Genomic DNA, 20,276 nt, shown 5'->3' with positions numbered 1-20,276 from the left:
TAGCCCGCAGGAGGAAATGTTTTGAGATGTATAATGTGACCATAGAAGAGCTTCAATCATTGAAATCGGGCCTATTAATCAAGTTTCTTGATGAAATAGGACTCACCGATGTGCTTTAGGCAGAGCACGGGGGATACCTGAAACCATATCTACATATCTTCATGTACATCTTGGTGATCATTTTCACCGTTTGCCGCAGAGTTTTAGACGACGGTTTTTACTTGTACGGCGAAAATGAAAACAGTTATAACATTGCAGAGGATTAGGTATGTATTTGCGAACACTTACTTTTGTAAACTCAAGATTTAATTTATCAGGGATTTGGGGTTTTTGGAAAGTTAGTGTTAGGAAAGGTGTCGCTAACTGTTTTCATGATTCAATGCTTGAGACTGAAGTTCGGCCACCAGTTCATTATCATTACAGTTAATCAGTTCCGGTACGTAGAGTATACCTCTAGAAAGGTTTAGGTATTTATGAAGGGTAAAAGATACGGCAATGTTTCAAATGATTTTATATTTTTTAAACTGAGAAAATTTTTTTTCACTGTCGATCTCAAGTAAAATACTTTCATTTCTTAATAATTTCAAGGAAACGTTTGGAGCATAGCTTTGAGAGACAGATCTCGAAAGGGTTAAAGTCTTTAAAAGTCTCGTTCATTTCACANTTTTAATTCTTCCATTCAAATATGACAAATAAAATAAACTAATACTACATAACAATAATAAGAAACAAAACAAAATAACATTTCTTTTTCTTTATCCTTTTTTTCCCGCTCCGCCTCAAAAATTCCTGAAAAAGTAAGAAATCTTGCACGCACAACTTTCATTCAAACATTAGCAGGCAAACTTCAGATAAAACAATTTAGGAAAAGGCCTAAATCTCATTATAAATTCCAATAAATTTCAGAAAGGTGAAAAGTGCTCTTCGAAAGGAACAAAGGGGACCCAGTAACTCCTGTAAATCTCTCGAAAAGTTAAGCCTTTGCCTAAAGGGTTGCAAAGTGCGGCAGTCGACCAAAATATATTTTACTGTCAGAATGATACGTACTCCATTCGCATACATCGAGGACAAGTTGCCTATTAAAAGCCTATTATGGATTAGCCTGATGTGACCTATTCGCAATCTAGAGAGAATCACAAGTTCTTTTCTCTCAAGTTCCTCAGTCGGCCATTTATGTACAACTGGCTTAATTTTTTTCATACATCTCTACAGACATTCTATCTTGCCGCCCACTTCCGTTTGATAATGTTTTTAACATAAACGACTATATCATCCAGGCGGAGAGGAAATTGATCTGTTCTTTGTGGATGGTTTGCATTCCTTGCCTGTTGATCAATTTTTTCATTTCCAGAAATGCCAACATGACTAGGAACCCAAACGAATACCAAATGTTTCTTAAGTGTTCTGATTTCATAGAGATATTTGTGAATTTCTAAGATGTACGGGTCAACCGAGAAATTATTTTTGATGACTTCGAGGCCAATTTTCGTATCAGAGCAAATAATGGCATTACAAATTCCTTGCCATTACTTTATAATGCTCAATGATCTTCTGATTGCATGACTATTAAAAACACTTTCCTCCTCATGATGGTTAGGGTGTGGTGGAATTTTTCATTCATTTCGGATTATTTATACAAAATGAAAGAAAGAAAAAAAAAAACGTAAAAAAAGTATGGTCTGGTAAAAAAAAGGATAATAGGAAGCAGGGTTTGTGTTCCCCAGGCAGCCTTCTGACTTATTGCACCTTCCTAGTTCCTTAGTTCAGTCAATAGACTCAATCCTTCTCCTTAGAAGTATCAGGTCATTGACTGTCGCTGCTACAGTGTGATTTTCTAAGTTTTTTCCGTACGTTAGGTTAAATCTCCATTGAGCTGTAGCTTCGCATTCGAAATGTGGGATCACCAAAAGATGATTTGTACTTTTGGGCTTGTATAACGTCACTTGTGGTATTAGTGAGGCTCCATTAAGTATTGGCGCGTGTACTTTGTAGTTCGTGTATGTATTTGTATATTTTAACTCATAATATTATTAATATTAATATTGGTATGGTATGGTATGGTGGAAAAGGATACTAAAAAGCGGGATTTGTATTCCCCAGGTACTGCAGCCTTCTGGCTTATTGTACCTTCCTAGGTCCTTAGTTCAGTGCAATACACTCGATCCTTCTCCTTAGAAGTATCAGGTCACTGACTGTCGCTGCTGCAATTTGATTCCCTAAATTTTTTCCTTACGTTAGGTCAAATCTCCATTGAGCTGTTGCTTCGCATTCGAAGATGATATGAGTGGCTGTTTCCTCCTCCTCATTACATAATCTGCAAATGGGATCATCGCTGTATATACCCATGTTGTGTAGATGTTTTCTCAGATGCCAGTGACCGGTTAGTAGTCCTGCGACTCCTCTGAGTTTGGCCTTCTCCAAAATAGCAGTGTTTTTGCTAGCCTCGGTGAGGGTTGTTTCATCATAAGTTTACTATTTCTAGCACCTCTAGGGTTTATCCACTTCTCCTTTTGTTTTGCTTGGATCCATTCTGCGATGGAGGATTCTATATTTGTTTTTGTTATCCCAAGAATAGGTTCGGGGCCTATGTATGATCTTGCAGTCCTCTTCTGGCCAGTCTGTCTGCTTTCTCGTTAATATTAATATTACTCATAATATATCATTATGAAAAATAGGCGCCTGTCAGTCCTATAGCAATTTAGCAGTCTTCCAGTTTAAAGACGGTTTGCTATCACTAGTCACAATTTAAATTCGTAAAAAGCTCGCTGTCTGTCAATTCCATTTATTTTGAAGTAATTTGGATATAATGTTGATTAACAATAGGAATCATTTAATACTGTTAAAAATGTATACAAATTAAAAACATCATATAGTCTTAATTTAATTAACATAAAAAAAGTAATCTTCAATCTGCTATGCCATTCCCAGCGCCCCACGAACGTCATTAAATGGACGAAACACAATGTTCCCTGAAAAAAAAGTTTAATAGTGTTAGTTTGTATGTTAATAAAACCTCATTTGATATCCTCATTGTCATTTGTATTTAACGAATTTAACAATAAAATCCTGAAAGTCTTCTACCTAAACTTAATCACTATCCTCTCTGGTGTTCCTCGAGGGATCATTCTAGGCCCATTACTTTTCATATAACGGTAGACTTTCCTCATCATTCTAAGACATTCATCTGATGATAATCTACGAACTTCATTCCTGTTCTAGCAGTTGGATCCCTCCTTATGAGTAAATGGGTAATTAAAATTAATGAAAAGAAATCCTTATATGTGTCTTTTACCATTAAACGCAATTCTCTACCGCTTAATTGAATCAAATTCCACTTCCTACAGCGAATCGCGTCAAATACTTAGGGCACATAGGCAAAGACAAATAAAAAACTGCTGGACATCATATAAGTTCAAGATTTACTGTTCACAACAAAAAATTCTTTGAATAGCTTTGATGAAGACGTACGGACTTGAAATGTACGGCTAAAAAAATCAGGCTTTAATAGGATCTGATCCCTCTAGTCAAAAATCCTCCGATCACCAGCCATATTCTCCATTTGAAACTATAGAAACAATCCAACGAGCACAAAATGCCTGTATGAGATATGCATTTAATATTAAACATTATTTTGAATTAATTAAGGTTTTGATTTAGATAAAAATGTGAGTGTCACAAGCGGGATTGGAACCCACGACCTTCGGCTAAATACGCCGCTGCTTACCACTTGAGCTATCGTGACTTCGAACCACTCGGACACCAACTTCTTACCTCAAACCCACCTTTTGAATTTTTCCTCCTTTTTTGCCGTTTTTCAAAAGTCGTGTAATCATTCAGCTTTTGTGAAGATATATAACCGACCAGCATTTGGCAACATTAGGCTAAAGTTTTTAGTTGAGATAAAAAATCAATGTCATGAGCGGGATTCGAACCCACGACCTTCGGCTAGATACGCCGCTGCTCTACCACCTGAGCTATCGTGACCTCGATCGAACACTAACCTTCCATCTCAACCCCACCTTTGAATTCTTTATTTTACGGACCTAGCCAAAATCCGATGCCACCAATTCCACTGCAGTTTATCCCTTAATAACTCCCTCATCTTGACCTTCCACCTTCCCGGTCAATCTACCTCGGAGTTTGAAGCATTAACTGCGCATATAAAGCCATTCATTGGTCATGTAGTCTAAGGGGCTGCCTAACGTTGGTCACCGATGCTCACATACACGTTTAACATGCTACTTATGTTTTTTTCTTCATATAATCTCTCTGATTGCATAAATTGATGCAGTTGTAGATAAAATTTGAAAAAATTTGGATTTTGGCACTGCAGCGAGTTTTGAAGTTTTTATGGTTATCTGAGGTTGAGTATTTGTGAACGGTTTATCTTTTATGATTCAGAATTGTCGAAAGTCAAATTAATGGGATAAGATTGCAAAAGTCCGTGTTTTTTAAAATATTATTGCTGAAATTACTCTATTCAAAAGACATCGTGTAAAAATCTACGTTTTCCAAATAGAAACCAAAAATTGGTATTTTCTTTCTGCTCACTGAAGCTGGCGAAATGAAACAAGTCTGACAGAACGAAATATCAAATATAAGCAGATTAGGATTATCTGAAAATACCAAACATGTCAATTTGTAGATAGGGTTCCTGTCAAACTGGTCTACTTATCCTCGGAGTTTTGCTCTGGCAGACAAATTTTGACATGAGTTATAAAACGCAAATCACAACGTACAAACAAGCCATTGGAGAAATGCTGATCATGTCTGACTGACCGCAGCGAGGATAAGTGGACCATGTCGGAAACGGCCAAACTACAATCAACCTGCAGACCTCAACAAGAAATGTCACAATTTAAATATTTTTGATTTATAATGGAAAATTTTTATTTATTATTGGCAAGTTGTTAGTTAAGTGTGCGTTTCAGAATTTTCAGGATTTCATCTTGCTAAGTTAGTTACAAAAAAACGGACAAAGCGAACAGAATAACGCACAGACAAACCTAAGCAAAATGCCGAAAGGCGACATTCTAAAATAAACCAGGACAAGCGGATTTATCTGCTTGGAAAACGACTAGACTTATTTGGTTCTAACCTAAGGTTTTTCACTTTCATCTTGTGTACAAAAGAGAAAACTAGACAGAAAAACAGGTAGTGAATTCTGTAACGCAAGGTCTCGTATTTTATGGTGACGCGGCAGAATCCGTTGCATTCTGGCTGAAAAGTGCTGCCTCATCCGACGTACTCGCTGGACAAGGTACCTTCGAATTACTGACAGCGGCCGATGCAAACTTATTCAATGAAAAAAAATTATAACAGTTTTGTATTAAAAGAGCCTCAAAGCCGAAGAAAATTGTCTGAAAGTTGGACGAAAATAACATAAAACCTATTATCATCTGATCCCTAATTTTGAAGCATTTGAGACAAATCTATTCCCAATTTTGTTTCAATAAATGGTAAGAAGTAGAATCTATTTTATCAATATTTATTTAGAAATCGTGAGATGCGGTCTGGTGTGATGTAGGTTTCAGAAAAACATTTTCTTTATCGTGCCAACGTTTCGATCTTTATTNAGAAAATGTTTTTCTGAAACCTACATCACACCAGACCGCATCTCACGATTTCTAAATAAATATCGATTAACGGTCACTAATCACCACACATTTATCAATATTATTTTTTATCAATTGTATCTAAGATTTTTATTTCATGATTGATTATCACGAACTGTTCAACCTAATTCATAAAATTCTACGTTGTGCCAAATCATAAAATCATCCTTTCTTCTTCTTTCTTGTGTATTACAAATAAAAACGTTCTACTTCCTTGAGAAATTAACAATTATTAACTAATGATCTTAGAGTGTGAATTAATTTCTTCTTAAGAAAATAAAGGTTAGTGAAATAAAGGGTCGTCCTGCACTCAGCTTTCTCTATGTCCAATCAAATTTTTAGTCTAAGTAGTTAAATATATATTTACTCGAGAAGTGTTGGAATATCCACTGGCCATCTCCGGTCGGGGTGAAGCCCCAATTTTCCGATGGCGACAGGGCGAGTTGCCAGGAGTTTTCATTGACAATCCTCATCGGGTTGGTTTTGTATTTGATCGATTTCATAGGCACGTCCAATTCCCAGTTGATCACCTCGACTTCCTGACCTGTCGCGAAATTTCTGTACGAAACGGAACACGTTGTCTTGTCTGAAAAAAAAAACATTGATTAAACGATCTGTGGTGTTTTATGTATAAACTCAAGAGTAAATCAATCAGATAGTGATGTTTTGAACAGAATTTATTACCGACTGGCTTGACTCAGTCTGAAATGTCAATGGTGCAAACCGGACAACCCTCAATTGCTGCTGACCCTCGGGCGGCCTTGTTTTTGATGCCAGTCAACCAGAATCGACCGAGGTTACGGCAATCTCTCGATGATTTCCAATAGATTTGGAAACCGAGGGCATGCTTCCAAGGACGTAATTGCGATTTCAAGCTTTCATACTTGTTCCTTTCTTTTATTTAATCCTGAATTAATTTGCTAAGGGTCAGTGAAAATAATCTTCACAATACACGAGGATATTTTAACATTTGTGAACTTTTTTGTACTAAAAGGTCATTAGAAAAGAACTAAATAGACCGAACGAATAAATTGATCAATTTGCAGTAGGATAGTTTACCATCAGGTCGCCTATCCGAGTCTATTTTGAATTGTCGGACTCACCTTTTTGTCATTTGTGTCCCTTTTTGTATAACTAACCCACCACAAAGGTACGCGGCTAACGAGGACTGGCAGATGATGAGAATCGACCAAATTGTAGGTTCATCACTCCGCAAACCTCAAAGAGAAATCTCACTATTGGCTACGCTGCCTGCCTTTACATGAGAAAAATTAATTTTAGATTATCACTTTTCAGTGACCTTCCAATGATCAAAGCCATCTGGAAGTACCTGAAGTACAGCGAAGCATCCGCCAGAATTTGTTTGTTATTTTGTAAATATTGTATCTTTTTGTGTAACTATCGCAGCTAAGCAAGACTAAGTCCTAGTACGCACTGGGATTCTTTGAGTCGATTCATGTTCCGGGGTAGAGTCGGGGCTGCGTAGAATCATTGTTGCGATGCAGCCCCGACTCTTCTCCGCGACAAAGAATCGTGTCCAGACCAAGATTCAGTTCACATTCATCAGTGCCTGCGAAAATGATGGAGGAACTAGCTCTCTCGGGAATTTCCCTTGCTCTTTTTTTGCATTGCACGTAGTGCATCCAATTGGAAGTGCTTTAAAAAACTGTCCTTTTAAAGAGTGATTTTTTTTCAATTTCGGCTTCGGAAACACTCAATTTTTGGGCTAAACCGTTCAATGTTTGGCTTTTCAATTCCTGATTTCTGTATTCCGTGAATGATAATCCCACAAACACCGATGGGAATGCATGTCTTCAATAAACTGTAAAGTCAACTCTGTACTCCACAACATAACTTTATACAAGACACTTCTGGAGTGGCGGATGCCACACGGCAAAGCAAAAAAAAAAAAATACAAGACACTTGCAAAATCTTCAAGAAAACACTCACTAGAACGTCAACTAAAAAGCAAAAGCGCTTGTTCCGATTCTCGTCCGCACTGGCAAATGTTGCGCAACATTGAGTCAAAGAATCCCACATCGGATGGGATTCAAAAGAGTCCGAAAATGCTAACCCGCAACACACCAGATTCATCGCAACAATGCGTCGGGGCAGCCCGGACTCAGGCTAGACGCAGCCGAGACTCTCCAAAGATTCAAAGAGTCGACTCAAAGAATCCCAGTGCGTACTAGGCCTAACGAGGAACAGGAAGAAGGGTTGATCAGAAACGACCTATCTTAGAATTTATAATTAGTTTGAACTGATCCGCCTATCCTCGCTGTTTTGGTCAACAGTCAAGCTCAGTATTTCACCAGTGGTTCCTCTGTGCGTCGTTGAGTGAGTTGTGTCCATTTTTATATAGCCTAATGACGACACTTATCTGACATAACAAAACCCCGAGAATAGGAAGTTTGACCGGAAACGACATATCTAGAAATGTATATGTAGTTTAGTCGTTGTAGATTTGATCCGTCTATCCTGTTTTGGTCAGTCAGTCAAGCTCAGTTCACTAGTGTTTTGTCTGTGCGTCATTGTGTAAGTGGTGTCTATGTAATCTATTGACGAAACTTGTCTGACAGACGAAAAGAGCAAGGGTAAAGGACAGTTTGTCCAGAATCTATTGGTACATTACGATTATGCTTTTTTTTTGGAGGAGTTCCCTCCTGAACACTGCAGCTGTACAGCTTATTGTACTTTATCGCTGGCTCCATTTTTGGGGGCTCGCAACGCAAGTGTGAATTTGAGCCACCGGTTTGCCGGTGTACCTCCATCGAGATCATTTTTGAATGGGGTTGGGACCAAATTCAGGGTCGCTGAGATCTGATCCCGCTCCTTCCATTGATGAGTGCCATGTCAATTTCTTTCAATTGCGGTCACCGGTCCCCTTAGGCGTCAGAAAAATTCCAGAGGCGACGGTCGATGGGGATCGAACCCAAGACCGCGGGATCTACTTAGCCGAGAATCTGACGCCTTAACGACTCGGCAACCGCGCCCCCCCACGATTATGCTAATTTAGCTTTAACATTTATGTTTGTCAGACGTGTTTTCAATTCATAATCTTTAGTGGTTTGACTAAGTGTCTTTTTGTAAGTTGTGTCCCTTTTTATATAGCCTAATGCAGAAACTACGAAAACAGCGACGATGCGAGGACAGTTTGACCTAGACAACCTATTTTCAGATTTATATGTAGTTTGGAACATTACGATTATGCTAGTTTAGCCTTATTTGATATTTTTGTTTGCCAGACGTGTTTTCATTTCATAATCGTTAATGGTTTATGTTTGTGCCTTTTTGTTTAGTTTAATGCCAAACCTTGAAGGACAGACCTAACGACCTTTAACCCAAGAACGACGAGGATTGACACTTTGACCGGTAACGACCTTTCTACAAATTGATATGTGGTTTCGTATTCTCCGACAATACTAGACTACGAGTAATTGATATTTTGGTGGTTCATTCTGTCATCTTCATTTGTATGTCTGTTTGTTAACAAACAAACACAGGATTGACTTGATGCTTAATGTATAACGGACCAAAACGACGTGCAGGACATTTTGACCGGAGTAATCATCATTGGCTCCCAACATTCGATGTTATTAGCCAGTCAGGCTGGCATATGCATTTCGTACCTTCAGTGGTTTGTCGGTTCGTCATCCATCTTAAGTCAAACTTTTTTACAGTTTTTTAAAATATATTACATAAATATCAAGGCCTATGACAGGGTTCGAACCTACTACGGCAAATGTCTGTAACGGACGCCCAAACGCCTCCACGGTACCCTTGGTTTGTTATTGGCTATACAATAAACTTAACAATTAGGGAAATGCCGAATTATTTTTGGTATTGGCTTTAGAGCCATAAACCATGTGTAGCCGTGCGGCAGCAAACGCCCCGCGAACGGCCGGAATGGGGGAACCCATCTACCCCCGGTACTGCACCCACATGAAAGCCAGCATTCTCTCCTTTTTTCTTAGCGTATTTTGTTTGTTTTATAAACCGTGGCTGACTGTTTTAGAAGAATAAGCATTTGTGCCATGCCATTCACTTCCTTCTCCAGTCAGGGGTAGAAACACAACCCAGCACCTACTTTTGCTAAATATTGTTTACATACAGCATGGTTACATCTTAACCTATTTATGGTTTTCCCGAATGCTTTCCCTACATTGTCCTTTTTGAACCAACTTTCTGTACAAACATTTGGTTGAATCTGCTTGTAAATTCACCACACTTTTTAAGTTAAATCGATTTGATCTTATATTTGTTTATTTATACATTTTTTTGAGAAATAAATAAGATAAAAGGGATTTTATTAACCTGTATTATGCGCCCATTTGTACAATATCTTCCATCTCCCTCTGTTTGAGTTCCAGTTCCAGATTACAGTCGCTTCCTGGCAATTCTTTTGCGCCTTTTTTTGCATCCACCACTTTGACATCTAAAACATAATAAAAATATTGCTTATGTTTGTATAAATAACTTTTGATTATTTTGGTCTGCCTATCCGGTTTTGGCTAGACGTTGTAAATTGTTATTGTTGTTTTCCGTAATCTTTAGTTTTGGTGCCTTACCCTGTTTATATTTCTGACCCCGGGATTGTCGAAAACGACCAAAATATAAATAACAGTCGAGAATGTTGGTCGAACCCAACACAACACAATGACCAACCAAGAGAGTATATGCAGACCAAAATTAACGTTAACGACCGTATTAGGTTCGTCATCCCTCAGGCTACAGAAATCTCACAAAGTTTGAGTTAATTGGCTAATAACATAAACAATAAGCATACCTCCTTTTTATCGTTTGATGATAAAGTGCAGAAATCAGGAGGGTATTGCAAGTCCTCGCCAAAAGGATTGTGTCTTTTGTTCTCTTGAAACAAAACAAGATAAATGAATAAAATAGGATTGCAATAAGATTTTTGTAAAATGTATACTCGAGTAAATCCTGAACGTGTATCTTCCATAATTAGATGGTATGAAACCGAACACATCACCGTTGTAGTTGATATTCCACGCGTTGGCGTAGACTGGGATCGCGTTGCTCTCCCAATTTTTGATATACCCCCAGGACACGGTGGCCTGCTCTTTGCCGGCCATGTAGGTCGAACAATTAACGAAAATCGCCGTCCCTTCGTACCAACCGCCTGTGAAGACAAAAATTAAAAAACCCGAACACGTTTTTGCTTCAATAATGATAATTACTCGGGTAATTGTACTTGTAAGTGACGTTCCAACTTCCTCCGCGTACTTCCCAGCTCCAGTTGATGGAATGGAGAGAGTTATCGCGAACAACGAGGCCGCTCATGTCCTCTGGACTTCGGATCACGTCATATCTGCATGGTGGATGCTAGAGTATGTTCGATTCGGTTAAAATAAGTAAATAAAATAATTCCCATCCAATAATTGTAAAACAGTACAGGTCATTATGATTAAATGTGATTGTTACAATGTCTTTACCGTACAGGATGGCAGTGCATGTCGAGTTTTTAAAATGATGAAAATAAAAACCACTTGTGAAAATATATACTGCATAATATCAATAATAACACAAAAAAATCGCAACTATCACTGACTTCAAATGAACTATGAATAAGCTTTTTCCATGATGTTAATTTTGATTTAACTTTTTCTGTTATCAGATTTTACGGGACAATGGACGACAGGACGTCAGCGGAAGCTGATCAATCTTTCACCGTGAGTTTTGTTTTGTCTAGAATTAATGAAAAGTCGCCTTGATAAAATTCATTCCTGTATATCCTTGTAAACGGAAATTCCCAATTTAGACAGTGACTAATGTCCTGTGTAATTTTTGTAATGGTACAATCGGAGGGATGATAAATCTGCAGTTTTGTGGGCGATGGGAGCGTTCTGCAAGTAGTTTGTCTGTATGTTGTATTGTAAATTATGTCCCTTTTTATGTAATTAGCGAAAAGTCGAAATGTACATCAAAACGACGAGGGGAGGCACACCAATTGATCGGAAACAGGCTCATCTCCCAACAGACCTTAATGAAAAAGTTTTCATCATTTCGCCAGTGGTTTTTCTGCTTTTTCGTTTCACTTGTTTGTCTTTTAACATAACTTATTCACCGCTGAACTGGCCAAATACCTAAATTACTCTGACATACTGAAACCGCGAGTATAGGCAGACCAAAACGATCCGAAATAAGTTCTTGACACAGCAGACTACGTTAAGAAGAGTTCTGCTTGTAATTGAGTTTTCCGTGTAATTTCGTGGAGTTATTTCATTATTCTTTTAAAGTAACAATTTCATCATAGAACCGGGCAAATGTATAAATTGGTCGGAGGGAACAAAACAGCGAGGGTAGGCGGACCACAACGATCCGAAATAGGTTCTTCAGACCGCAGACCTCGTGGAGAAAGGTTTCGGCATGTGGTCAGTTGTTTTTCTGCGTTTTTATTTCAGCTATTTCTCTATCAAAATAACCCATCGCTGAACATTTCGAATGCATACATTGGTCTAACAGTCCAAAACAGCGAGGGTAGGCGGACCACAACGATCGGAAAAAGGTTTTCGTCACACCGCAGACGTCGTGGAGAAAGGTTTCGGCATGTCGTCAGTTGTTTTTCTACGTTTTTATTTCAGCTATTTCTCTATCAAAATAACCCATCGCTGAACAGGCCGAACTCATAAATTGGTCTAACAGTCAAAAACAGCGAGGGCAGGCGGGCCTCAACGATGGGAAAAAGGTTTCGTCACACCGCAGACCTCGTGGAGAAAAATTTCGGCATGTCGTCAGTTGTTTTTCTGCGTTTTTATTTCAGCTATTTCTCTGTCAAAATAACCCATCGCTGAACAGGTCGAATGCATAAATTGGACTAACAGTCCAAAACAGCGAGGGTAGGCGGACCACAACGATCCGGAATAGGTTCTTCAGACCGCAGAACTCGTGGAGAAAAGTTTCGGCATGTCGTCAGTTGTTTTTCTGCGTTTTTATTTCAGCTATTTCTCTATCAAAATAACCCATCTCTGAACATGCCGAATGCATACATTGGTCTAACAGTCCAAAACAGCGAGGGTAGGCGGACCACACCGATCCGGAATAGGTTCTTCACACCGCAGATTGCATAATTGAGTTTTCCGTGTAATTTCGTGGGTTGTTTCTCTTTTCAAAATAACAATTTCATCGCTGAACTGGGAAAAGGTATAAATTGGTCGGCCGGACCAAAACAAAGAGGACAGGCAGGTTAAAACTATCGGAAAAAGTATGTGGTGTTTAGTGACCGTTAGCCAACGATTATTTGGAGATCGTGAGGTGCGGTCTGGTGTGAAGTAGGTTTTAGAAAAACATTTTCTTTATCATGCCAACGTTTCGATCTTTATTGAGATCATCTTAAGACCTCAAAGTTTTTTCTTGTTTTTAAACGAAAAACCATTACCCTTTTTTACCCCATTTCCCCTTTCACCTCAAAGAAGTCGACTCCTCAGAAAAATGAATTTCTATCCCTACTTCCTTCCCCACTCCTTCCATATCAAACATATAAAACAAAAAACGTTTATATCTCACTAACACTCCCAACACGACACACAACAATGACACATCTATACAGAAAACACATACTTTGATTAAACAGAAAATTTCTGCTTTATGAAAATCATTGTATAAATTCATTTTCACACCTTACATGTATTTGTATAATATAATCAATGTTTGTAAATTCCAGGCCCTGATGATGATCTAAATAAAGATCGAAACGTTGGCACGACAAAGAAAATGTTTTTCTAAACCTACATCACACAAGACCCCATCTCACGAACTCCAATTAATCATTAATTAACAGTCATTAAGTACTACACATAACAAGGAAGAGAAAATTCGAAAAACTTTAGGCTGTAAGGAAACAATATGTGGACATTTAGAGGAATATTACAAAAAGTTCGAATTATAAAGAGGGAAAGTGGCTCCATTTCGATTTATACAATTCTTGTTCTCCACCTGTTACGAAAAATATTTCGTTTTATCGAGTGTATAAAAATATACAGAATTTTTTCGATTTACTAAAGTGACCTGCTCTGAGGAGTCTGTATTATGAAGAAATTCCAATTATCGAGTTTCGAATTGACAAGGGTCGATGGTATTACGAGCGCAGGGCAGACCTGCGTAAAGAGATGCGCGTCTTCTACGGAAAAGTCTACCGTGCAGTAGATGCTGACCTCTCACGGAAGGAATGCCAAACCGTTCTCCAGTATTGACTTATCGCTGGCGCACTTTCCTGTCTCGTCGGGCAAACAGGCTGTTCAGTCCTTTTGACACGTAAAGTAAAAAAGAAAAAAATCCTGGATAAGCTGGAAAACGAGACTATCCGTTAGAATCAACATTGAAGGGCAATATCGTTCCAATCGGATCATAATTTAAAACTTTTTTACCCGTTGGGATTAGGTTCAATGGTTTTCAGGCTATGGTTTTTAGGTACATGATCGACTAATTCCAGACCTGCTCGTTTAGAAAAAAGAACGAAATTGAGTGTCTAAAACCGATCGTCACTTAGAAGGTCGATACACACGCGTGTACAGAGTTGGGCCTATCACATCTCGCAGTCTCCAGCACTTAAAATTTATGTAGTCTACAATGTATTACTGGCAGACCTCGAGAATCACCCACCCTGGGTGTTGGCAGTTCGGGATACGACCTCGGTCTTATCCAGCCAACTATCTACATCGGCTATCAACACTATGTCATTTTAGCCCCCAACGCAATTCCTAAATCCAAACTCATTCACACTCTCACTCACTTTGGTGTTGACGGAGATGGTAATGAGGATATTAGGAAGCGGGGTTTGTGCTCCCCAGACACTGCAGCCTTCTGGCTTATTGTACCTTCCTAGTTCCCTAGTTCAGTGCAGAAGTATCAGGTCATTGACTGTCGCTGCTACAATTTCATCCCCTAGGTTTTTTCTCTACGTTAGGTTAAGTCTCTATTGAGCCGTTGCTTCGCATTTGAAGATGGTATGGTGTTTGGGTGGCTGTTTCCTCCTCCTCATTGCATAATCTGCAAATGGGATCATCGTTGTACATGCCCATGTTGTGTAGATGTTTTCTCAGATGTCAGTGACTTTAATAGTCCTATCATCACTCCTATGAGTCTAGTCTAGCCTCAGTTGCAGCAGTGAGTTTGCCAGTCTTGTTGAAGGTTGTTTCATTATAATTTTACTGTGTTTAGCGCCGCTAGTGTTTATCCCCTTCTCCTTTTGTTTAGTTTGGATCCATTCTGCGATGGAGGATTCTATATTTGTTCTTGTTATTCCAAGTATAGGTTCGGGGCCTATGTATGGTCTTGCAGATCTTCCTCTGGCCAATGTGTCTGCTTTTTCGTTACCCAAAATTCCTCTGTGCCCTGGCACCTAATACATCATCAGGTTGTTGTGTTTCCCCAGGTTTTGGAGAATTTTGATGCATTCACTGACTGATTTTGATGTGTTTTTTTACATCAAAATTAGTCAATCTCACTCACTTTTAAACATATTCTTTCTCGTGGTCGATGGGGTACCCAACATCCCGCCATTGGGCTTTCATACTACACCTTCACGCTAATAAATACACACATTCTTAACATCCACTGGGGACAAAGCAATGTGAGCACTAAATTATATAAAACAACCCTCCTCCAACCAAGAATCGTTAGAGGGGATCTAAAAATTTGCTGTCATGCTCAAGAACTATTCTCATATTCCTACACGCTCTCTATATGGAGCCAAGAATTGCAAGATGTGTGGTATGTGTCCATGATTTTTGGTAAAACCCAAAATGGAAATGCAGTCCACTATACCGCCGACAATTATTTTCTTAAATTTTACTTTGATTTCATTTTGTATTTTTAAGAAAATTATGTACATGATATTTAATGATGACCCTGATCATCGAGGTCGATGTTTTGCCTAGTTTAGCTGTATATTTACTGGCAAACATTCGACATTTTGCCATCATCAGTAGTTCAGTCGGCCCGTTGTACCGTGAAAAGTGCAAATTTAAAAACCGATAAACCACTGGCGAATATAAATATATTATATTTAATAATAAAAAGAAATAGGGGCGTCGGTGGCCGCAACGGTTTAGGCGTTGACACGGCGCTCATCACTGTAAGGTAAAGGTCCCGGGTTCGAATCCAGCGGCCCTGCATTCGAACCCGACATAATTACAAATGGTCTTTTTTTCAAAAACACCGGCACCCCGAGAGTTTATATGACCTCTGCTGTTGCAAACCCTCGTAAAATTAAAAAATAATAAAATAAAGAAAAAGAAATAAAATAAAATAAATAAAAACTAAATAACTATCTAAATAGAATGTAACTATGTTCTAGATAGCCCCTAATGATCCTGGCCAGCAAGTTTTCGCTGTATTTTTCTGGATTTGAGTGATAAAAGTTTATTGTATAAAATAAAATAACATAATTTTTCCAATAAATACGTAAACTTAAATCGCCGGGATTTGGCACTTTGAAATGTCTAAAATAATTACGAGCAAAACATACCCAATGCATAAGGAATGTAATATACATACATGAAAGAAAAGAGGAAGTAGAAAGAAACAAAATATTCACAATAAAAAAATAAATGAAAATGTGAACAGGAGAAATGGAAGGATTAAAGAAAGGATAGTTACAGTTTACATTACTTAAAGTCATTATTTAATAATATTCTTCAATGTCAGGCAGTTTTTCATAACAAACCTAGTCTAGTCCATTAAACGAGTTTTTAAAGCAACCCAGTAATATGAACTTTTAACCGAACACTGATAAAAACACGAGTTCCTTTTAGGGGTTCTGTTTTCCACCGCACCTGGCACATGGCCTTATCAGTAGTTCGTTTATTACAAGGTGTGAAGTGAGGTAATACTGCTTAGGAAAGAACGGTGCACTTCTCGTAAGTTCACAAATAGAACGACCCAGTCCCGTTAGGCTACGGTTACCACGGATGCGAATTCTGACGAGTAGGTCCGAAATCCTCGTCAGAACCAGGTGGTTACATTGTGCGCGTTTTCTGACAGTATGCTTCTGCCCCCCAGCAAAATGGACGAACTTGATGAGTTTTTTTTTTTTTGTTGAAAGTCCGTTGATTAAGTTATTAAGTAATTAAGTTAAGCTGGTGGGAAAACAGAGCATGCTAACCACTTATTTTCCACAAGAGAGGATAGGGGAGAGTTTCAAACTTATTGCTAGTCCGTTAAAAAATGCATATTGATCCATGTATGTTTAGCAGTTATAATTGACCATATTAATTAAAATGAAATTTGAAAAATGGCAAAAAGAGGGAACGGTTGTAGGTTGTGATGAGTTGGTGTCGGAGGGGATCGAAGAAACGATAGCTCATGTGGTTAGAGCGACGTCGTATTGAGACGGATGTCGTGAGTTCGAATCCCGCCCGTGACACTAATTTTTCGTGTCAACCAAAAACCTTAGATAAAAAGAATTATTAATGTGATCAATTATGACCACTAACCAAATATGGCTTATTTCTTGTGTCGATTTCTTGAGAAAGTTTCTCCCTCTTTGGCCGAGAAATACCTCTGTTGTGATATTTTTGACGTTCATGTACCACAAACACCGATTCATCGGTTTATCTGTATCCTTGGTGTAAAACCAAAACTGTCTAAATTGACGGCATATTCTGACATGAACTTCCCTGCCAGATTAAACACTCTCATCGGCAAACAAGTATTTGTTTGTTCAGACAAACTGTCAGAACTCGTCAGAACAAAATTTCGTCAGAATTCGAATCCATTGTAACCGCAACCTTTGGTTTTTTCGTGTTCTGACGTTGAATTTAGAGAGTTTTGGTTATTTCACCATGGACCATATATTGATTAGTGTGTGGTGATTAGTGACCGTTAATCGATAATTATTCAGAAATCGTGAGATGCGGTCTGGTGTAACGTAGGTTTCAGAAAAACATTTTCTTTATCGTGCCAACGTTTCGATCTTTATTGAGATTATCTTCAGGGCTCAATAAAGATCGNCCCTGTGTTCCTGGGACATGAAAGACAAAAAGTAGTACAACACTATTAGTACAGTATTTCTCGACAAAAGTGGGAGAAAGTTGATCAAGAAATCGACCCTAGCAGTAAGTTTAGCAGTTACATGCTCTGTTTTCCCACCAGCTATGAACAATAACTTAATCAACGGACTTTCAAGAAAATAAAACTCATTAAGTTCGTCCATTTTGCTGGGAGGAAGAAACGACTATCAGATATAACAATATAACCACTTTATACTGACCAGGATTTCGGACCTACTCGTCAGAACAAAATTTCGTCAGAATTCGCATCCATAGTAGCCGTAGACAAACTCGTTTGAGAGCTGGAACGGTTCTGAAAACATCGTGCGTGTTCTGACATGCACTTCGCTTCCAGAGTAAACACTCTCATTGGAAAACATGTATTTGTTTGTTCGGACGAACCCGTCAGAACAAAATTTCGTCAGAATTCGCATCCATAGTAACCGTAGCCTAAGGAATAGCATCGATACGCCTGACCCCCACGGCGAGAAGATCAAAAGTCTGAAACAAGTTTTGTCCGTACGTCCTCGCGTTTCCACCATGAGTGGTGGGGCTTCTTCAAGCAAAGGACTAACAAGCCAGCACTTAGACTTAAGTGGAATGCAAATCACCCAGTTTTTCGTTAAGGTTTCTGATAAATAGAACCATCTGAACGACAGCTTCAACCCACCAAGAGTCTCAGAATCCAAACGAATAGCAAGTTATAGACTTGGAAATTGCTACCTCCCTAGATTAAATCGATCATGCTCCGTCTCGCGTCTTTTCAAACAGGAAGTCGTTCACTCACCCACCTGTGAGACTAATTTGTTCACGATGTCTTTCCCCTGTACATGAAGACAGCCTATGGTTTAGAAGATTCACCACTATCTGGGTTGTACCATTATTTTGCGCCTAGATACCTTTTAATCGATGGTTGAGACGATGGTGTTCAGGAGTAATAAACGACGCAAAACATTGATAAAGTGTTGCCCGTGAATTTTCAGGTTGATCCATAAGGTCTATCCTGCTTATCCGCTTATCCTCAGTTCATCGTCGACATTACTGAACCACCGGTCGCTAAAGAACACATTTTATTTATTCAGGGAGGCTATCGACCAATGCAACCATCAAGCCTCCCCCTTTTATGAAAACGGATGTTCCGACGTTCGTAAGCTCACCCCTTCGGGTCGCGCCCACTCCCCAACTGAAGGTTCACCCGTTCCAAACTGTATTTGTTACTCTTCTTGAAATAAATAGTATATACTTTATTTCAGTCTTCGAATGTAACCTCGACAGTGGGTGCTACATAAAGGCAGGTAACCCACCCAAGATAGGAAAGGGGGAGTTTATGTAAGTGGTCCAGTTCTCTTTTCCTAACGGCATGTGCACCATGAAGAAGAAAAATAACTTTATTCTGGGACTGATGTCCCCTAAGAATAATATACATGAAATAAATAAAGGAAGTTCCTTCTATGAAATTAAAAATAAAATGAGATTGAAATCTGGGCACAATGTATACCTGTAAAGCAGGCCATAAGAAAAATAACAAGAATATTAAACAAAAATATCAAATATTAACTTAAAGGTTCTGCTTGGAGGGAGAGGAGGTGATTATGCAGGTGGGATTTAAAGGAGAAAAAGAAGGCAGCGTGACGAATAGAAAGGTGAGTTCCAGAGTATAGGGGCTTGGGTCAAAAGGGTTCTTTCGAAGGTATGGGTTGTATGTTGCGGAAGGATATGGTCAATTGGGGATGAGCGGGTGTTACGAGTGTGATGTGAGGAGTTGAATTTGAGGGATTGGTTGATGTAAGGAGGTCGGCGAGGAAGCTGTTGGTTTCTCGAATGATGTACGCTTCCTTCATTGTTCTCTCAGCGTGATTATTTGAGCAATCTTCCGATAGTTTTGTTTATGTAGATTGGTTCTTCTACTACTACAACTATATGTCTTTATTGTTTAATATATATACAAAGTTTACAGATCGGCAGTATATTTTACAGAGCAAGAAAGGCGTTCCTCATGGTTTAAAACCGTCTGAGGGGATTGATTCTTCTAACTATGAATCGTGGACATAACTTGAGGAATGTGAATCGCTCATTAAGACTGGTTCCTCATAAGTTGACATTGGGCAGGCACGAAGCCGAGTAGAAATTTGTCAGATGTTGAAAAACCCAAATGACCTTCGGTTCATCAAAAGAATAGTCAATTGAAAGGAAAATTGGAAATTTTGTAGAAACCCCAAAACCAAGAAAAATGTCTAGACTGCAAGGAATTCATTCTAGTAAGTGGAACCATTGATCCAAACCTTTATTGTGAGCAGTTACAAAAAATGTATGGTCTTTTGACCCGGCGTCACCCAGGATTAATAAATGGAAATCGTGTTTTATTTCAACAAGACTACACTTCTCGTTGCACGAAGCAAAAAATTAAAGAATTAGATGGAATTGAGCTTCTCCCTCACCCAGCTTAGAGTCCAGACCTTCCTTCCGATTACCGTCTGTTCCTGTGGCTCATTATCTTCAAGGGGAAAATTTTAATTCTGTGGATGAGGTTCGCAATGGAGTTGCAGAATTCTTCCGTTCAAACCCAAAGTGCGGTATTGTGAAGGAAAACAATATGTGCTATAAAGTCCATAGTCTGCTCATTCCCGATTCTTTTGGCTTAGCTATCCTC

At 38.8% G+C, this 20,276-nt stretch overlaps 1 protein-coding gene across 1 annotated transcript; it reads right to left on the bottom strand.

Annotated features, from left to right (window-relative positions):
* Positions 1–2,776: 2,776 nt before the first annotated feature.
* LOC106666699 lies at positions 2,777–11,186 on the bottom strand. Its single transcript, XM_024227434.1, has 7 exons — positions 11,072–11,186; positions 10,817–10,961; positions 10,549–10,758; positions 10,402–10,484; positions 9,930–10,050; positions 5,983–6,201; positions 2,777–2,969 (listed from the first exon to the last, which is right to left on the bottom strand). Exons 1-7 carry the CDS (start codon positions 11,144–11,146, stop codon positions 2,914–2,916), a joined length of 909 nt encoding a protein of 302 aa, XP_024083202.1. The 5' UTR covers positions 11,147–11,186; the 3' UTR covers positions 2,777–2,913.
* Between the last annotated feature and the right edge of the window lie 9,090 nt (positions 11,187–20,276).

Source organism: Cimex lectularius, unplaced genomic scaffold (assembly GCF_000648675.2).
Source record: "Cimex lectularius strain Harlan isolate CLEC.00 unplaced genomic scaffold, Clec_2.1 scaffold86, whole genome shotgun sequence".
Classification (NCBI taxonomy): Eukaryota; Metazoa; Arthropoda; class Insecta; order Hemiptera; family Cimicidae; genus Cimex; species Cimex lectularius.
Note: the sequence above shows the minus strand (reverse complement) of the source record. Positions and strands in the feature narration are given on the sequence as shown.

What these genes read in the sequence shown, in the direction of transcription:
- LOC106666699 (XM_024227434.1), bottom strand. Translation starts at nt 11,146, where the DNA reads ATGCAGTATATATTTTCACAAGTGGTTTTTATTTTCATCATTTTAAAA. An exon ending in CATCAAACGATAAAAAGGAG is followed by an intron (nt 10,051 to 10,401) that starts GTATGCTTATTG and finishes ATTATGTTTTAG; the next exon opens with ATGTCAAAGTGGTGGATGCA. An exon ending in GATATTCCAACACTTCTCGA is followed by an intron (nt 2,970 to 5,982) that starts GTAAATATATAT and finishes CTTTTTTTTCAG; the next exon opens with GGAACATTGTGTTTCGTCCA.